Raw genomic sequence first — 20,340 nt, forward strand, 5'->3', positions numbered from 1 at the left:
AATAACAAAACAAGATTTCTTGTGAGAGTGACTGGCAAAGAGTGTGTGGCAAAGAGTGAGTGAACTCAAACACCATGGCTGAATACATAAAAATGAAAAGAGAGGAGCTGGTGGAGAAGTGCATAACATTCAATTTACCTCACGAGGGTAAAGGGGTAGATGAATTGAGGGTAGCACTTATAGGATTTGCTACTGCCCAGCAAAAACAACCTGTCAGAGAAGAGACCCCAGAAGGATATTTAAGCAATCCCGCTTATATAGAGTACTTGAGAGAGAAGTTAAGATGGGAGGCTGAGGAAAAAGACAAGCAGAGGGAGTTGGAAACTGAGAAGTTGAAGATGGAAACTGAGAGAATGAGAATGGGGTTTGAGGAGAGGGAGAAGCAACGAGCAGTGGATGCCGAATTACAAGTAGAAAAGTTAAAATTTGAAAGAGAGAAGTTTCATTCTGATGAAACAAGAAAGGACAGAGATGGAGCAAAAATAAAAATTACTCCAAAGGACTTTGCTGTCTATAAGCCTGGTCAAGATCCTCAAATTTACCTCAGCACCTTTGAAAAAGCAGCTCAGTTGTGGGGGCTACCTGAAGATAAATACATGCAGTATTTATCAAACCTGATTAAAGGGGAATTGGCTGAGGTATACCAATATTTCCCCTCAGACAGGCCCGTCACCTATGCTGAATTCAAAGAAGCAGTGTTTAAAAGATTCAGACTGGGGCCTGATTATTTTAGAAAGCTTTTCAGAAACTGCCAGATACAGACAGGGAGGTCTTTCGTGGAGCTGGGGGCAAAACTGATGGACATATTTGGGAAATGGCTGACAAGTGCAAAAGCTCAGTCTGTGGAGGAGGTGAAAAACCTCATGATATTGGATCAATTATACCATCAGTTACCACCAGAAATAAGGCTCCTGGTCAAAGACCATTCCCCTACATCGGTGCAGGAGGCCGCAGAGATGGCGGATCACTTCGCCTCCAACAGAACTGGCTGGGTGGGGAAAACATCAAGAGATTTTAAACCCAGACCATATAACGCTGGCAGAAGGAATGTGGTACCACAGAGAGTGAGTCCTCCAGTAAAATCTGAAGGGCACAGGACACCCCAGAGTGGATCTGTGTACCCTAAAAGTGAGGAGAAATTATGCTACAAATGTGGTAGACCGGGGCACCTATGTTTTCAATGTGAGGTTGCCAACCCCATTAGTAATCCTGCTCAGACGAGGGCAGTGAAAACAGAGCCCAAGTCTTTAGAAACAGCGAAAAAGGTTCAGTTCTGCCAGATAAACTGGACAGAAGTAACAGACCTTGATTCAAGTCTGAGAGAGGAAGTGAGTGTACAAGGGGCAAATTATTGGGCATTGCTTGATACTGGTGCCGCTCAGACATTACTGAGGCCAGATTTAATAAAATCTGAGGTAATATTACCTCAGGAAACTGTGACTATCCAAGGAGTGAGGGGTCAACCAGAAAGTTTGCCTGTGGCCCTGGTGGAAATGACTTGGAGAGGCCGAGAGGGCCGATATAAAGTAGGCATTAATGCCCAGCAACAAGAACCAGTAATACTGGGAAGAGATGTAATGGGAGCCCAAGGAAAGATCTATGTAGTGACCAGACAGCAAATTGGCAGAGAAAAAGAAGCTATATTAAGGGGGGCTGAAACAAACAGGGTGGAATCTGTTAACCAGCCTCAGGTCACCATAGCAACCACTAGCAGGCCTGCTGAAGGAGACAAACTGTATCAAGTGGTCTCTGATAAGAAAGAAGCAGAGCAATTCAGGGAAGAGCTGCATAAAGATATAAGTTTGAAGCAGATAAAGGAACAAGCTCTGACCCAACAGATTCCTTTCACTGACAAACTGAGGAATCAAGTTGTGTGTGAGAATGGGATTTTATATAGACTGTGGATGCCCGCTGAGAGAAAGGATGAATGTGAACCAGTGAAGCAATTGATAGTACCTAGCAAATACAGAACCAGATTGCTAGAGGTAGCCCACGATGTCCCATGTGCAGGACATCTGGGAATAAAAAAGACCAAGAGGAGATTGGCGGCACACTATTATTGGCCAAACATCTCCAAAGATGTAAAACAACATTGTCTATCTTGTGGAATATGCCAAAAGGTGGGAAAAAGTGGAGTAAAGACTAAGGCACCCTTAAAGCCCCTTCCTATAATTGGACAACCCTTTTATAGAGTGGGAATAGATTTGGTGGGCCCTTTTTCCAAACCCACAAGGCATGGCAAGAAATATCTACTGGTGGTGGTGGATTTTGCCACCAGGTACCCAGACGCAGAAGCACTAAGATCTGTAGAAGCCCCTGTAGTGGCAGAGGCTTTATTAAAAATCTTTATGAGGCTGGGTTTCCCTCATGAAGTGCTGACGGATCACGATGTATTCATGGGAGAAGTGATGCAATGTATGTGGAAATGTTGTGGTCTAAAACATCTAAAGACCACTACTTACCATCCCGCCACTAATGGGTTAACAGAGAGATTCAATGGCGTTTTGAAGGGCATGATCAGAAGCTATGTTCAAGATCACCCACAAGACTGGGATGAACGTTTGGGATGCTTCTTATTTGCATATAGAGAAGTCCCTCAAGAGTCAACAGGCTTCTCACCCTTTGAACTCATGTTCACTAGAAAAGTGAGGGGACCTTTGGAACTATTAAAAAATTCATGGGAAGGAACCCTGGGAGAGTACAAAACATCTGTAGTAGATTTTGTATTGGAATTCCGCAATAAATTAACATCAATGATGGAGGTGGTGCAAAAGAATTTGAGTCAAGCACAGGAGAAGCAACGTTACTGGTATGATAGAACAGCCAGGGAACGTGTGTATGATGTGGGAGATATGGTTATGGCATTCATACCCAGGAAACATGACAAATTACAGGCTAACTGGGAAGGACCATATACCATCAGAGAAAGGCTTGACACAGTGACATATGTAATCACCACAGACCAATTAAACAAAAGCAAAGTGGTTCATGTAAATATGTTGAAGCCTTACCATACCAGGGATGCACAGGTGTTGCAAGTTACCTTATTCCCTGAGGGAAGTGGGCCTGAACTTCCAGATTTGGTACAGGAAAGCAAAGACAAAGGAGGGGTAGATCAAGTGGAATGGTCAGAGGAGGTGAAGGAGGAAGTAAAAGAAGAGATTCTGAGAGTTTTGAAAACCTATAGGAATCTCTTTAGCAACAAACCTGGCCGAACCAGTATAGTTATACATTCCATTGATACTGGAGATCATGCCCCAATCAGATCTGTTCCGTACCGTGTGAATGGGAAAGTTTTGAATGAGATCAAAAAGGAGGTGGAAGATATGCTGGAATTAGGAGTGATCAGTGAATCCATCAGTCCCTGGGCCTCAAGTATTGTCCTGGTTCTGAAAAAAGATGGAACGACAAGGTTTTGCATTGATTATTGGCTAATCAATAAAATTACTGTCCCAGATGCGTATCCTATGCCTAGGGTAGACGCAATGTTAGAGTTATTGGGGGCAGCAACCATTATCTCTACACTAGATCTCTGTAAAGGATTTTGGCAAATGGAACTAGACGAGCAATCCAGAGCCAAAACTGCCTTCAGTACACCAGATGGGTTATATGAGTTTGTGACCTTACCCATGGGACTAAGGAACTCACCAAGTTCATTTCAGAGGCTAATCAATACTGTGTTGCGAGGCATGTCAGATTTTGCAGTGGCCTATATCGATGACGTGGCCATTTTTAGCAAGTCGGTGCCTGAGCATGTCCAACACCTGACAACAGTATTGGAGGCCTTAAGAAAAGCAGGCCTCACAATAAAAGCTAAGAAATGCCAGTTTGGACTAAAGGAAGTAATCTAGTTAGGACATAAGGTGGGGAGTGGGAAAATCACCCCCTTATGGAGCAAGGTGGAGGCAATACAAGCGTGGCCGATCCCCTTAACCAAAAAACAAGTAAGGGCATTTCTGGGTGTGGCTGGATTTTATAGGAAGTTTGTGAGAAATTTTGGGGAAATAGCAACCCCCTTGCATGAATTAACAAAGAAGAAGTGTTCTGAGCGTGTGGTATGGACGGATGAATGTCAGAAGGCTTTTGATCTACTGAAGCAAGCCTTGTGCCAAGGACCCATATTAATAGCACCAGACTATGAGAAACCATTCATCGTGGCTACAGATGCGTCGGACCTGGCGCTGGGAGTCGTCTTGCTGCAGGAGAGAGAAGGCACCAGACATCCAGTGGCGTACCTGAGTCGCAAGCTGACGCCGAGGGAGAAAAACTATTCGTCGGTCCAGAAGGAGTGCCTAGCGGTCGTGTGGGGACTGAACAAGTTGCGCCCATACGTGTGGGGACGAAGATTCACAGTGACTACGGATCATCGGGCCTTGTTATGGTTGCAGACTATGAAAAACCATAACACTATGCTGCAGAGGTGGTCCTGGGCCCTACAGGACTATCAAGTGGACTTCCAGTTCATCAAAGGCAAGGACAATGTACTGGCCGATGGACTTTCCAGGCAAGTGGCTGGGACTGCAGTGACGTGACCAGACGGAGGAACAAAGAAAGACATTTTCCCCATAGAGACTTTTATTTGTTAACGCGACATATAAATCCTGGAACAGGAATAATACTCTGCCGTTGTTTTAAGGGGGGGGGGAATGTGATGTTCCTATATTAATGTATATATGGTAAGTGTTGTTGTTTAGAAGATACATGGTAAGTGGAGTGAAAGAGGAGGGGGAGTGAATGGGCAGTAGAATGTGAGATGATTGGCTGAGTGTTTAAAATGGCTGAATGTATAAAAGGAAGAGTGAGAGTGGAATCGGGGGGGAGAAGAGAACTGAGTGGGTTGCTTGGTGGGGTTTAGAGAGTTGTTTGCCAGGAGGGAGGTGGAGTTCGGATTAGTATTGAGTAAAACCATATGCTTATGTGCCTTAAGAAGAAATCTTGTTAATCTTGTTAGCTTTGTTATCTGTAATAAATACTTAATTTGGTTTACCAAAGGCCTGATCCTTGGCTGGGGTTTCACAGACCAGAAGGGAGGGTAAGGTAATGACCAAGGCTGAAGGGGAACTGTAACAAATGGTGGCAGCGGTGAAGAGAATAACAATACCAGTATTCAGAGTCTCTGGGAATACTAGTATTAGGACGTGACTGGTGGTTGCCTAGCAGGGGGATCTGTTGAGATCTGTGCTAGAGCGGGGAGAGAAACAATAAAAAAGGACAGTCCAGACTGGTGGAGTCCCTGGTGGTGCCTAGTGACAGGCAGTAGCCACGCGCAGGTAGGAACCTGACAGGGAGAGCCAGGGAAGGGCGTCACAGGCTCCAACAGCTGCTTTTCTTACCAACGCTCCCCAGCATCTCTGGGACAATTTGCAGAACTTCAGAGCTAAGGATTTGGGTGAAATCATTCAAATCTAGTGCTGGTTCCATGAGGGCAGACCTCTGCCTCATTGCGCTAGATATGAAAGTCTCTCTCTCAGCCTTAGACTCTCAGCAACTCTCCAGGAAAGGTATACACAACTTCTGGGTTTTTTTCTGTCCTTTTCTTTCTGTGTGGGTGAGCTTGATGTGAAAGTGTGCAATTGTAATTATAAACTGCAATATTTTCCCTTAATTTCTCTTAATAAAACCACTCTTAATTTTACTTTCTCCGTGTGTGCCATTGGGTTAAGGGTAGATTTATACACGCTTTGGGGGTGACATGCAGGTAACTCCAGCAAAAGATCCTGCTGCTCTCACAATAGGGGAACTTGCATTTCTAGTGAGCTATGCTCATGAGAAAGTCCAAGGTCCAGTTATAACACCTGTGCAACATCAGCACTTATTTATTTATTTATTTATTACCATTATTTTTACCCCGCCCTTTTTCCAAAACTGGAATTCATGGCGACTTCCAGATAAAAGCACACATATAATTAAAAACATACAAAAGTCTAGATTAAAATCAAATTAAACAATTTACAGTATTAAACCAATCATACGTACAGTTAAAATAATTCAAACTCAGTTTAAAATAATACAATTAGGCAACAGCAATGCAGCACCCTTCAAGACCTGTCCTTAACAGCTTTCACTTCCAAAGGCTTGTTGGAATAAAAAAGTCTTTGCTTGCCGACGGAAGGACTGCAAGGAGGGGGGCATTCTTGCTTCCCTGGGAAGGGAGTGCCAAAGCCTCGGGGCAGCCACCGAAAAGGCCCTATCTTGCGTCCCCACTAAAATGCTTGTGAGGATGTAGGTATCGAGAGAAGGGCCTCTCCTGAGGATCTCAGGGCCCGGCAGGCTCATATAGGGAGATATGGTCTGACAGATAGCCTGGACCTAAGCCATATAGGGCTTTATAGCACCTGAGACCTAGCACAAGCTACTGGGGCTCAGCTCAAGTCATGCACTGAAATTTCACACGGAAAATGGTTGTTTAAGCTGTGACAGGGCTGGCCCTATCATTAGGCAAAGTGTGGCAATTGCCTCAGGCAATAGATGCTGGGAGGCAGCAAAAGGAGCAGCCCCTTACAGTGTTCCTCTCCCACAATGGGTCTCTTCCATTAGAGGACACAGCTATGGATGTATCTTGTCTTTTGACTCAGGCAGCAAAATGCCTTGGACCAGCCTTGCTTAGGGATTATCAGGTAGGTGACATCTCTACTGTCCTTTTGGTGCCTGTCTTCTGAAGATCTTCCTCTTTCAACAAGTGGGTATCTTTATCCCAGTCTCCATTGTTGTCAGAACAATTTTTATTTGTTTTATGCGGAGTCATTTTTAAATTTGTAGTGTTTTCATATGTGGAATTGTTTTTGCACTTGTTCTATCGTAATTATTTTGTATGTGCTTCATAGTTGTATATTTTATTGTTGCGACCCACCCCAGGACCTCGTGGTGAAGGAAGTGTAAGCCATCAAAATAAATAAAGAAAAGCAATCAAAACATACTTTAAAACAATAAACAAATGATCAAAATATAGATAAAACCAACAGATTTTAAAATTACATCTCTCGGGTAGGCTTGCCTAAACAAAAACGTTTTCAGCAGGTGTTGACAGCTGTACAACAAAGGCATATCTATAGGCAGGGAGTTCCAAGGGACTGGTACTGCCACACTAAAACAGCCAATATAGGTAGTGCTGCATGGCTAGCTACACTTGCTCCCCCTGCCCTGAATTTGCCAAACTAGTTGCAGATATAAAGCAAAGAGATCTCCAGAATGCAACCTAGAAACTCTCCTTTCAGTGCCCACATCTAGGTGAAGAGGCAGCTCTGATCTACATGACTAGTTTGAATGTAGAACCCAGGAGTGATGGTTCTCCCCGTCCAGACTGGCCCCATCGCTTCTCTCTTCCAGCACTGAGAGCACATTAGACAAGGTCATGATGTGTCATAAGGTGGAAGCCACAGGGGCGCATTGGGCAGAGCAGGAGACAGAGTTAATAAACATCTATCTTTATTAACTGCCTGACCTCATGGCATTGATCCATTTAGAAATGGCATAAATACCAACAAATCCTTTTGTTCTTCACAGCTGAGAGGTTCAGCTAGGCTCAAGCATGCTATTTGAGTCCCCAACTCTTCCCCCCTTCCTCCCGCCCTGAAACTCAGGATGTGAAATTCAGTAAATAGTAGTAATGAAAAATAACTAGTTATAAAGCCTCTGCTAGAAAGAAAAATCTGTGCGGATTTCACTTGCGTATTAAGCTCATAATTCAATAAAGTGCCTTACATTTTCTCTAATACTTTGATTAAAGTTATGGGGCTTCTAAAGGGTTTACTTTTTATCAGTTTGCAATAAAAAGAACAAAGTTAACTCGTTAACTGCTGGCTGCAAATGAGGCCTTGGGTGTCTACTTATCTGCCAGCAGAATCCTGGAAGGCTCATCCTAATCTGGCCCACTCACATAGTTTAAGCTTATGTTATTGGAGTGGCATGGGACTGGCACGGGACTGGCACAAGGGAAGCGACTTCCACACTGCCAAAATGCAGCTTCATTCAGGGTTAACAACACAATCCTATGTCTGTTTGCTTGCAAGCAAGTCCTGCTATGTTCAGTAGGACTTATTTCTGAATAGGGTCCAGGGAGATATTTAATTCAGTTTGCATTTAAAGGCAAATCTATCAAATTTGTACTCTTTGCACGAATATGAGAAATGAAACACAGCCATGCTTCAAAATTCACACTTATCCAAATTTTGCAATGTAGTTCTCAAACCATAAAATGTTTTCAAAAATGAATACATTGGGGGAGAGCATGCATAAAAATGGATATATTAGTGAAAATAACATACATAAATGCTTTATATCAGGAGAAATTGCTTGCAATTAATCAAAATTGCATACAAAAATATGTTTATCCGGAGAAATTCACATTAAAATGCTGAATAATTTTAATGAGGATTTTTTAAAGTCACAAATTGGGGAGAAGTAAAATCAAGACTGGAAAAATGAAAAATGGAGAAAACTGAAATTGACAGATCCTTTCACCCCTACATCTGAGTAAGTGTGTTTAGGGTTAGGATTGCAGCCCAAGAGCTCTAACCAGAGTGGTGTAGAGGGCCAGAGGTGGTGGAATGCCAGCTGGGAAAATTGACGGGGGGGAGGAAATGGTGTGATTATGTGGGATGCTAGTGGTAGCAGGCATTGAAGTTGGATCCACCCTCCGCACAGGAGCAGGAAGGCCGTGAAGAAACTTTAAAGGAAACTCCTGTTGAACTCCAACTTCCATCAGCTACAGGCAGCCTGGTCAATGGTCAGGGATAGTAGGAACTGGAATCCAACAGCCTCTGGAGGGCCACAGGTTGCCCACCCTTTCCCTAAAAGAAGCTCCAAGCCAGAGCTCAGTAAAAGCAAAATGGATTTGCTGATCCAACATCTGACCCCTCCCAAAGAGGCCTTGGCCAGAGGAGGATTTTGAGCAGATTCTACTGCCCCACGGACATGGAGCCACCAGCCACTGCTGCAATAGCTACTAGCTGTGATGCTCATGTTCTGTCTGCACTGCTGGGGGCAATTTGCCTCTGAGTACCAGTTGCTGGGAATCTCAAGTTGAGAGAGTCCTGCTGCATTCAGGTCCCACTTGTGGGCTTCCCATAGCAGGATGCTGTACTATATTGGACCCCTTTGGTTCAATCCCGCTTCAGGGCTCTTCCTGTCTTCTTCTTGATTCCCAGCTATTCATTCTGTGCCTTTGAGCCACATTCAAATCTGCATAATATCTAAAAAATCTCTTTACAGGACAGGTGTAGAAATACCACTAAGTTCATTCAGTGAATGTTGTCATTCAGCCACTTGTCTCAGAATAGCAACTGCCCCCTCCACACTCCTGTCCAGTCGTAAGAGACTGCTCAGGCCCACTGTCAGATGCTGGCTTTAATATGGATGTAGCCTGCAGTTCCCTGTTGTATCTTTGGTGGTCATGCTTCTACATTCCCTCTTGCTTTGCTTTTTAGGATTTGGGGGATTTAGTGGAAGCAGGAGTCTGTGTTTCCAGCCAGTTACTGTCCTGGCCCTGACTACTCATGACTAGGCATGACTACTGAAGACAAAGACATTGTCGCAGCAATTACACACACACCCTTGCAACTCTTATGGAGGTTCAGGCAGGCTCTTTCAACAACAACTTCACTGGTCTGGCCATGTTGATCGAATGCCTGATCACTGTCTTCCAAAGCAGCTACTTTACTCCCAACTTAAGGATGGAAAACAGAATATCAGTGGACAGCAAAAGAGGTTTAAAGATGTTCTCAAAGCTAATCTAAAAAAATATAACATGAGCATCGAGAACTGGGAAGCCTTGGCCGATGAGTGCCCCAACTGGAGGTCGGCCATTATCAAAGGTGCTGTGCACGAGTACAGGGCGAACAGGACAAACGAGATAAGCGGAAGGCACATCAAGCAAATCCTCATCGTGACCATCTTCCATTTGGAAACCTATGTCCTCACTGTGGGAGGCTGTGTGGATCCAGAATCGGCCTCCACAGTCACTTACGGACCCACCGTTAAAGACCTTATCTTGGAAGACAATCTTACTCGGCCACGAGTGATTGCCAATGAATGAATGAATGCATGAATGTCCTGGCCCTGACTACTCATGACTAGGCATGACTACTGAAGGCTAAGACCTTATCGCAGCAGTTACACGCATATCCTTGCAACCCTTATGGAGGTTCATGTGGGCTCTTCCTACTTGCCTGAGGAAGGTGTCACAGAATGGGAATGCGAGCATATGTGAGCGCTCCTCCTGGCTGGAAAAGCGGGGGCCAGCTGAGCCTGCCAGCCAGTTGTCTGTATGTCTGGGGTGATGGTGGCAGCGGGCACCTTGCCAAGATCCTCCTCCTCTAGAGGAGGTGTGCGCAGTGGCTGCAGCTTGGCCAAAGCGAGGGGGGAGGGGAGAAGGGGCTGCCTCATGAGCCAGAGTTCCCTCTGTTGTGAGTGGAGCAAAGGGGGAGGAGCTGTCACTGTCAAAAGTGCTGAAGCCTTCGGTTGCAACACCTTGTTGCAAGCTACTATGACCCTCTGCCCCTTCCTCCTCCTCCTTCTTCATCACTCCAGAAAAGCTGCACGAGGCTCATGACAGTTACTACCAAAGGTCACAGATGCCATATAAAGGTCCAATAAATAGATGAAGGGTGAAGACAGATACAATATTTTTAAAACAAAGGGGGCAGTCTAAATATATCTTTCTCCTCCAGGGTTGAGCTTGGGGGAAAAAACTTTCTGCAAGTTTGCAGCAGATGCTAGCTGTGGGTGGCGCTGATTGGCAGGTACCCATGAAGTCACCTCTAATGCTTTTTCCCAAACCCCAGGAGACTGGCCAGTTGCCTGTTCTGGATGGAATTTCACTCCTTCTGAAAGAACAGATTTGAAGTAAGAGGGTACTCCTGAATCCATCTTTGTTGTTGGAGGCTCAGTTAGCCCCAGTGGCTTATATTGGCTATGGATGGTACACCAATGATGCTCATTCTTGGACAGGGATATCTTGGCCATAGTGAATTATGCATTGGTAACCTCAAGACTCTATGATTGTCATGTGCCCAATGTGGGGCTAGAAGCTGCAGCTGGCACAAAACGCTGTGGCTAGATGTTGGTGGGGTTAGCCAACCCTGGCTGCCCATCAGTCATGTAGTGGCACATATAGAAGTGCAGGGTCCCTTCACGACAGTCATAGCCACACTCCCCCCACCTTTTCTTTTGCTGCTGGGTTGAGAATCAGATCCCTGTTAATGCCTTCTCCCAGAACAACAGACATCCCTAGGGGCCAATCAGCACAAAAGGGAAAAGTGTTAGCTACTGAGAAGAGTGTTCTTAGTGGCTGACTCACCTCCTTTCACTGTGACTCCAATCAGCAGGAAAAGGAAGCACATTAGAAGACCCTTCTCAGTGGCTAACACAGACCCCTTTCATACTGATTGGCTTATAGGATGATGAAGACATAGGGACCCTGCTGAGAACTTGCTCCCAAAAAAGCAAGGGATCTACGACCCCCTGAGACCCTGGACCCCTACTGCTACAATGTCTGACTTTTCAAGGCACTTAAAGATGTGAGTCCAGGTTACTTTATGGAGCACCCGATAATCTTATATTCCTGCCTGATGCCTGAGGTCTTCAAGGGGAGTCACTGTTAATGGTCTCCCATGGCTCAGAGACATGGCTTGTATCTACCATGGCCTTTTCGGTGGCTGCCCCTAGGCTTTGGAATCCCCTTCCTAAGGAGGCAAGGATGGCCTCCTCTTTATTGTCCTTCCGTCGGCAGGCAAAGACTTTTTTATTCCAACCGGCTTTTAGAATAAAAGGTGGTTAGGACAGTTCGCTGAGAGGTTGCTGCATTGTTTATTGCTTAATTGCACTATTTTTAATGTGTTTTTATTTATTTTAAGTGGATGTTAAATGTTTTAATCGTGCTAATGGTTTAATCTTATTTTAATGTAGAATTTTGAATGTTTTAATCATATGTATTTATGTTTGTTGTAAACCGCCCTGAGTTCCACTTGGAAAAAGGGTGGGGTATAAATAAAGATAATAAATAAATAAATAAATAATACCAGAAGAACTGCAGAATACTGCAGCTAGATTGTTCATGGGGGCAGATGGCCAACAGCATGTGACACCTCTGCTAAAACAACTGCAGTAGCTGCCCACGTGCTGCTGGGCTGGGTTCAAGGTTGGTGTAGACAGCACTGAGCGAGATGGTCCAATGGTCTGACTCAGTAATATGCAGCTTCTGATGTGCCCCACCTGGGAGCGGGGGAAGCGTGGCTGGGTGGGACAAGAGAGGGGCCTTCTCTGGGCTCCACCCAGATGAAGGAACACCTTGACATATGAAGTGTGGTTGACCCCCTCCCTCACTGTTCTAAGCCACCCTAGTTGTGCTTTTACACTCGAATGGCATGGTAAAAACATCAGTCAGTCATTTCAATGAGAGATGACATATGGGCCACCAAAAGCCAAATCTTTGTTTTATATGCATTAATCCAAAGCAAGGGAAAATAATATTACATTGCATTATGGGGAAGAAGTCACTTGTTACATCACTATCCCATTATTCCAAATAGTCCAGAACCCACTAACTTCAGGCTGGAAGGGTTAAGAACATAAGAACATAAGAAGAGCCTGCTGGATCAGGCCAGTGGCCCATCTAGTCCAGCATCCTGTTCTCACAGTGGCCAACCAGGTGCCTGGGGGAAGCCTGTAAGCAGGACCCGAGTGCAAGAACACTCTCCCCTCCTGAGGCTTCCGGCAACTGGTTTTCAGAAGCATGCTGCCTCTGATTAGGGTGGCACAGCACAGCCATCATGGCTAGTAGCCATTGATAGCCCTGTCCTCCATGAATTTGTCTAATCTTCTTTTAAAGCCGTCCAAGCTGGTGGCCATTACTGCATCTTGTGGAAGCAAATTCCATAGTTTAACTATGCGCTGAGTAAAGAAGTACTTCCTTTTGTCTGTCCTGAATCTTCCAACATTCAGCTTCTTTGAATGTCCACAAGTTCTAGTATTATGAGACAGGGAGAAAAACTCTTCTCTATCCACTTTCTCAATGCCATGCATAATTTTATACACCAGCAATGTGGTGTTGGAGGAGAGCTTTGTGCATACCATGGATGGTAAAAAAGACAAATAATTGGGTGTTAGAACAAATTAAACCAGAACTATCACTAGAAGGTAAAATGATGAAACTGAGGTTATCATACTTTGGACACATCATGAGAAGACATGATTCACTAGAAATCACAATAATGCTGGGAAAAACAGAAGGGAGTACAAAAAGAGGAAGACCAAACAAGAGATGGATTGATTCCATCAAGGAAGCCACAGACCTGAACTTACAAGATCTGAACAGAGTGGTTTACGACAGATGCTACTGGAGGTCACTGATTCATAGGGTCGCCATAAGTCATAATTGACTTGAAGGCACATAACAACATCCCATAATTCCAAATAGTCCAGAACCCACTAACGTCAGGCTGGAAGAGTAATACCAGCAATGCGTTAACTTAATTCCTCATTTCTAGACTGACAAGTTGGTTTTCTCATGCTTGTTTAATGACTATCTCACTCTTTTACAACCAGTTCAGATGTAACAGGAAATGATGCTTCCCCACTGAATCATCCTTGGGCTTATGCTCTTCCTCTCCTTTATTCTTGTGTGGCTGTGATGACGAGATCAGAAGATTTCACTTCTACACACTACACTTTTATGTGCAAACTATAGTTTCAGAACAAACCAATATCTAAGTACAGTTTGATCCTGCCTTGTTCTAAAGCCACAGTTTAAATAAACCACAGTTTCCTGAGTTTGGATGTAGTAGGAAACCAATTTCTTTAAAACTGGAAAGTCTCCTCATTGTGGCTATGCAAGAGAAGAGGAGGGGTAAGCATACTAGCCCAAGTCTCAGTCACATAGTGGAACAAGCCATGGTTTCCTGTTACATGTGAATCAGCCTTTAATGCATCAATTTTTGCTCTGGTTGCAAAAGCAATGAAATGAAACAGACAAGGGCTGAAGACTTTCAATAGCTTTCTACACATGCACACGTACCCTCCCGATAGTTCAGATCACTATACAAGCTGATAATCTCATCTCATTTTCCCCTCTAATAATACAGATTTTGCAGGTTTTAGTATTACTTCACAGACCTGAGAAACCTGTTTGCGCAGAGGTGACAGGCAGAAGAAGAGTGTGCCCATCATGGGAATCAAGAGTAGCTCAAGCCAACTTCTCTCTTGAAAAATATTTTCTGGATCCAGCGAAGGATGGATTGAGTCACAACCGCCTTCTTCCTTCAAGAGTGCATGGCCCCAGAAGGAAAATGTGCAAAACACCAAAGAGAATCAGCTGCTTAGAACCCTCCAAATTTTTCATACCTGGCTGACTCCTTCCACTCCATTTCTTCTCCATCACACTGTAGAGTGTCCATCTCCGTGAACAGTGTGGGGTTGGGAGGATCATCATCTTCACTCAGGATATACCGGCGGCGCTCAGCGACTGGAGACTCTGAGTCAAGGTTGGAAAGACAATTGATGAAAGAGGACTTCATAGCTCATTCGTAGTTCCACATTTCTAATTCAGCTTGCTCTAGGGAAACTATCTCGACAATAAGCGATAGATTGAGGCTTCCAGCAAGGGATATAGCTGTTGGGAAACTCTCATCTTCTCCAAGCTTCCCTCTTTGGAAATCGCACCCTGACCCTTGCCAGCTCAGCTAACCCAAATCTAATCCACTCTAGGGTGGCAACATTCTGAGGGTGCTAATAGTGTGCAGTCTAAGGGCCACTCCCCCAGGATCTCTTGCAATGCTGTGTGTGTGTGAGAGAGAGTGAGTGACCCTGGACCCAGCCTTTCCCAACCTGGTCCCCTCCAGCTGATTTAGACTACAACTCTCATCAGCCCAAGCCAGCATGTTTAAAACTGCATTAACTGACCTGCAATTCAAGGACAGGGCTTGGGACTGCTGAAAGGCAGGGTTCTCAGCACCTTCATTAAATGAATGACTGTCCCCAGATTTCCTTGTGAGGCATCCACAAGGATTCTTTTACTGTAGATGTGCCCTTAGTTTACCCTCCTCTTCTTCCCCCATCTTGCTCTTTGCTCCCTGTCCTTCCCCGCTTCTGTGCCTGACAAAGGGAAATGGATATCTGAGAAGTTTATTGGCAATCCATGTCAGCAAACAGAACAAAATAGCCATACAACAGAGATCATCCAATCCACCCCACTCCCCTTGCAAGAAGGACAGACTATCTACGCATCAGTCCTCACAGATCAGCCGTTGCGATCCAGGCCAGAAGCTTCAAAAAACCGGAAGCCAACATCCAACACCTTGGGCTGATTCCCGTCAGAGAGCCAAATAAATCATATGGCAACAAATCAGCCCCTGAAACACACACACAGTCACTGACTTGTGAAAAAAAAATCCTTCCAGAATCAAGCCATAATATGGAATTTGGCCAGACGTTGAGGAACAGGCAGAGCCTGTCCACCAACCATTTGCCACTTAAATGAAGTTCCCATGGTGGGAAAAGCGACTTCAGGAGACTCCTTTCCCTTACAATGCAGGAAGCCCATTCTCACAGCAAGAGCTCTGAAAGACAGCAGTACATTTTTCAGTATTGCACATCTGATTTCCTATGTGCCTGACATGCTCACAATTTTAGAATGTGGCAAATAGCAACCAATTGTCCCAACACCTCAAATGAAAGGACCATTTGAAGAAGAATAACCTCTTTGAGGTGACAACTCATTAAAAAAACAATAGGCCCATTCAGAACCCATTAGTACAAAGATTATTAGTTATTCATGCCAAACTCCTTTCACAAAGAGGTCTTGAAATATGGAACAATTGGCAAATAATAATAAATAAAGGTGAAAGGGAGCTGTATTATCAGTTCAAGAGGTCATCATCATTGTTAGCTTGCAAATATACCCATTTTTTTGGGGGGGGGTCAGCTTGATGAGATCAGTCCAAGCAAAACATGACGTTGAGCTTGCTTTTAGGGTTTATTCTGCCCTCTTCAGTGGGGGAGACCAGACCAGCTTGTGCAGGGATGGAGTAGAAGTTTGTTTGGTCCACTTTTAAAAAAGAACTGACCTAATTCACACTTCCCGGAGTAACACACTGATTGGAATGTAATTATCTTTCAGATTTCACACTTCTCTGTACAAAAATGCAAAAACAATGTATTGTGGATAATGTGTGTTTAACATCTATAGATTGTGATAAAATACATATTTAAGGACATATTTAGTGATAAACTATTTTTTCAATTACGTACCTAAGTATTTTTTTTTATAGATTTTTTTTAAAATTGCAGTTTGATGCAAAAATGCAGTAGAATGGACTTATGAATACACACATGCAAAACTGACAGACTGAACACAGAATGATCTCTCCATCCCTTGCTATGCATGCAATGTACAGCCAATGCTACTGAGGTTTGCGGGCACCTCCAGACATCCCTTTTTGTTATGCATTCATTACGATTTGAGCTCATGATGGTATCCAGGCAGTCACAGGCAATCCCACTTTCAATACTGTTTGCACCTACAGATGTTTAGGAGTGGTCACACTGCTTCATTTCCAATTAGTGCAAATTCTGTAACTTCCAGATGAAATCTCCTAACTTTTTATACCACAAATGTTCTGGGTTTGGTTTTTTGGGTCCCACTTTGGTTGCACTACAGCTCATCCAGATAGCAATAATGTGGTAGCATTGGGGAAGCATTACAGGACAAACTAAAACAGAATAAATAATAGAATCATAGAGCTGGAAGGGACTATAAGGCCATCCAGTCCACCCCCCTTGCTCAATGCAGGAAACTAAGTTAAAGCATCCCTAACAGGTGGCTGTCCAGGTGCCTTTTGAATGCCTCCAGTGTTGCAGAGCCCACCACCTCCCTAGGTCTTTGGTTCCATTGTCGTATCGCTCTAACAGTTAGGAAGGTTTTCCTGATGTTCAGTTGAAATCCATAACTAATGCACTATATGAAGAACATATTGCAGAATACACCTGTAATAAAACACCAGTCTGGAGGTTCCCTGAAACAGAGGGAACCAATGCAGACTGTGCGACTCTGTGGGGTTAAACTACAGAGACTGGCATGGGGATTTTTCCTCTCTGTCAGGCAGCAGAAAATGTAGAAACCATCTGCAGCCATTTGCTTGACCACCTGCAAACTGAACCAAGAGATCTGCCTAAGCCAGTGGTTCTCAAACGTTTTTGGTTCGCGGAGCACTGTAAAACATATAATTTTTTTCTGGCGCACTTCGTGTACAAAATTAAAAATATCTTAATATATTTTAAACTATGAATAAAAATAACTATACAAATGGGTTTCTTCTCATTTTTAAAATATACTTTCATAATATTTGGGGCACACCTAGTCACCTCTTGCAGCGCACCAGTGTGCTGCGGCACACCTGTTTGAGAATCACTGGCCTAAGCCCATGACGTGTTGCTCCTAGAATTATGGGTATTCGGCTCACCAGTCTCTGACAGAGCTAGCTTGCTCCCTCCCTCAGACAATTTCAGCTTGAGCAGCTCAAATGCATCTCCTGGAACCAAGAGAAAGAGCTGGAAAGGGAGAAAAGTGCTTTTCTGCTCAACTGCCCCTCTCTTGGCAAAAGCGTGCAGGATTTTCTTCTGAATCTCCATGTTCACATGGTTCTTAGATCTTTGGTAACCCGCAAGGCTGCAGGTGGGGCAATGCTATCCCATTAGCCAGCGTGTGTGTGCTTATAGTTTGTATATGCGTATGGGCATAAAACAGATCTGAAAATGAAGGCAAGAAAAGAAATGTTGATGTTGGGAGAGAGGTTTGAGTTCTAACATCACCAGTGCTACATATGGAAAACCAGTGCACCTACTACCCACAATTCAATTTACTTGCACATCAGCTTCCTATTTCATGCATCAGGATGAAATACCTATCAGTGAGTAAATATATTTGCAATGAGACATCCAGATTGATGCTCATTAGTAGCTCATTAACCTTAATTGGCTGTTTGCACATTACACTAAGGCATGTTCAGCCTTTGTTCAGAAAACCATGAGTCATCTCACAGGCAAGTAAACACGCAATGGTTTATTTCCCCAAAGCTTGTTTTTTTCCAGTTATTCTTCCCTTGTTCCTCTCTAGCTTGGCAAGTATCTGCGGTGGGGCGACCAAACAAACTATAGTTAAGCAAGGCGTTGGGTTTAGATATAACACCAAACAATAGTTACAATAAGGTTCAAGAAGCCCAGGAAGGAGGTATTTGTGACTGGGTGGTAGTTGTTATAAACCACAAGGTCCAGGATGGGCTTCTTCAGGAGTGAACGCACTTCCCACACTCTGGACCACCTTGGCCAATTCTCCTGTCCCGGCTGGCTTTCACCAAGCAAGCAAGAAGCTGGTCACATCACTGTTCTGTCCACACCACAGCATCAGGCTGCATAAACTGAAATCAATCCCATGAAATATGGGAAGGAGCTGTATTGGATACCTTGACTGGATTTGCAAGAACTGTGGCATCCAAGGTATTACGGAGCTGAGCAACTTTATCCTCAAAGTGCCATGCAAACTACTCACAGCATGCTACTGAGTGCTTCAGAAGGCCATCCGCCACTTACATACATACATACATAATAATTTATTGCGGTCATTGACCAGTACAGAAAATACATATAAATCGCATGAGTTGTAGTTCAGATATTTAACTAAAGGGTACTAACAGTACGAGATGTAAGAAGTATAGAATATAAATGTTACAGATAAATTAAAAAACAAAATGCATATCAACTGTTTAAACTTGTTGTTATATCACCCAAGTCTTTTCAGGGGAAGGATTTAGAGCGTTTGTTTTGGGCTGCATATACATATTTGGCAACTGAGATCGTGAGAGCCTTATTCGAGCCATTCAGAAAACATCTCAGCATCTCTTCTGGAGACTTGCTATTGAGCTTTTGGATGAATGGAAGTAGATATCTGGAGCGTTCTAAAGAGTATAGTGGGCATATAAATAATGTGTGGAAAAAGGTTTCTAACTCACCCGTCCTGCATGGACATAGACGTTGGTTATGTGGAATGCCCCGGTATCTCCCTTCTAACAATGCTGAGGCTAGACAATTAAATCTTGCCTTAGTAAAAGAATGGCGGAGTTTAGGTAAAGTTAGGAAATCTACGTATAGTGCATGGGATCTAATATTGAAGTTTAGGTTAAAGTGGAGAGGAGAACATACCTTTGATGCTGCTGTTATTGAAGATTGTCGATCTATATCTTTTAATCTGGTTAAAATTGTGCATTTGGCCATTGTTGGCTCTACTATGGATAAGTATTCTAATGAAAGGCCTAGTTTGGGGAATTTGGCATGCAGGGTTTTGGTCCACTCGGAAAGGTAAGTATCTTTCCAGAGGCTCGCTAGATATCCAGTTTGAGTATCATATGAAAGTTTGGCCCAGTAGTTGAAAGCGCTGGACCACGCTTGGCATTCTAGCGAGTTTAATCCTGCTTCAAGTCTGAGGGCAGCGTTTGTAACACATCTTGGGACACCAAATATTTGTCTTAGAAAAAGGGAGAGTACTGATTCGATGGTGGTGTTGTAGTCAGGAATCCAGAGCGGGACCCCAAAGAGGAGTTGAGGGATTACCTTTGCTTTGAAAACTCGAATGGCAGCTGGAATATACTGCCCCCCTGTTTTGTGGTAATATCGTAAGATACTTTTCACGGTTGCGCGTGCGGACAAAACTGCCGCACGGATGTGTGTGGCCCAGGAAAGGGAGGAGGGGAAAATGATGCCAAGGTACTTGTAGCTCGAGACTTGGGCAATTTTTTGGCCATTAATGGTCCACACAGCCTCGGTGGGACAATTGGTGAAAACTAGAATTTTGGTCTTCGAGAAATTAATAATTAATTGGTTATCGGTACAGTACTTCATAAAAACTCTTATGAGTCGTTTCAGGCCAATTTTTGAGAAGGCTAGCAGAGCGGCATCGTCCGCATAGAGTAAAATTGGACATCTATGCTCATCTAATTTGGGAGAGTGAAATTTTGGCGATAGACAAAATGTCCTCAAATCATTTAAGAAAAGGTTGAAAAGTAAGGGAGCCAGGACACAACCTTGCCTGACTCCTTTTGTTGTGGGTATTGAACTGGTTAAATCGCCATTACTGCCACAGCGCACACGTAATGAAGTGTGCTGGTGGAGGTTATGTATTAATAGTAGTAGCCTTTTGTCTATTGTTGTTTTTTCCAGCTTGGACCAAAGTATATCCCTTGGGATTGAATCGAAAGCGGATTTTAAATCCACAAAGGCCACGTGTAAGGCTTTCCCCGTTTGTTTTTTATATTTCTCTACCAAATGATGTAAAAGTTGACAGTGATCCAGAACGGA

General features: G+C 43.9%; 1 protein-coding gene across 1 annotated transcript in view; it reads right to left on the reverse strand.

The window, feature by feature from the left end:
- The window catches only part of SLC4A5 (solute carrier family 4 member 5), a 127,164-nt gene that overhangs the window by 73,746 nt on the left and 33,078 nt on the right, over positions 1-20,340 (reverse strand). Inside the window, exon 4 of the mRNA XM_061592631.1 lies at positions 14,338-14,467. Within this exon, the coding sequence (XP_061448615.1) occupies positions 14,338-14,467 (130 nt within the window). The remainder of the gene's footprint in view (positions 1-14,337; positions 14,468-20,340) is intronic.

Source organism: Rhineura floridana, chromosome 12 (assembly GCF_030035675.1).
Source record: "Rhineura floridana isolate rRhiFlo1 chromosome 12, rRhiFlo1.hap2, whole genome shotgun sequence".
Taxonomy (NCBI): domain Eukaryota; kingdom Metazoa; phylum Chordata; class Lepidosauria; order Squamata; family Rhineuridae; genus Rhineura; species Rhineura floridana.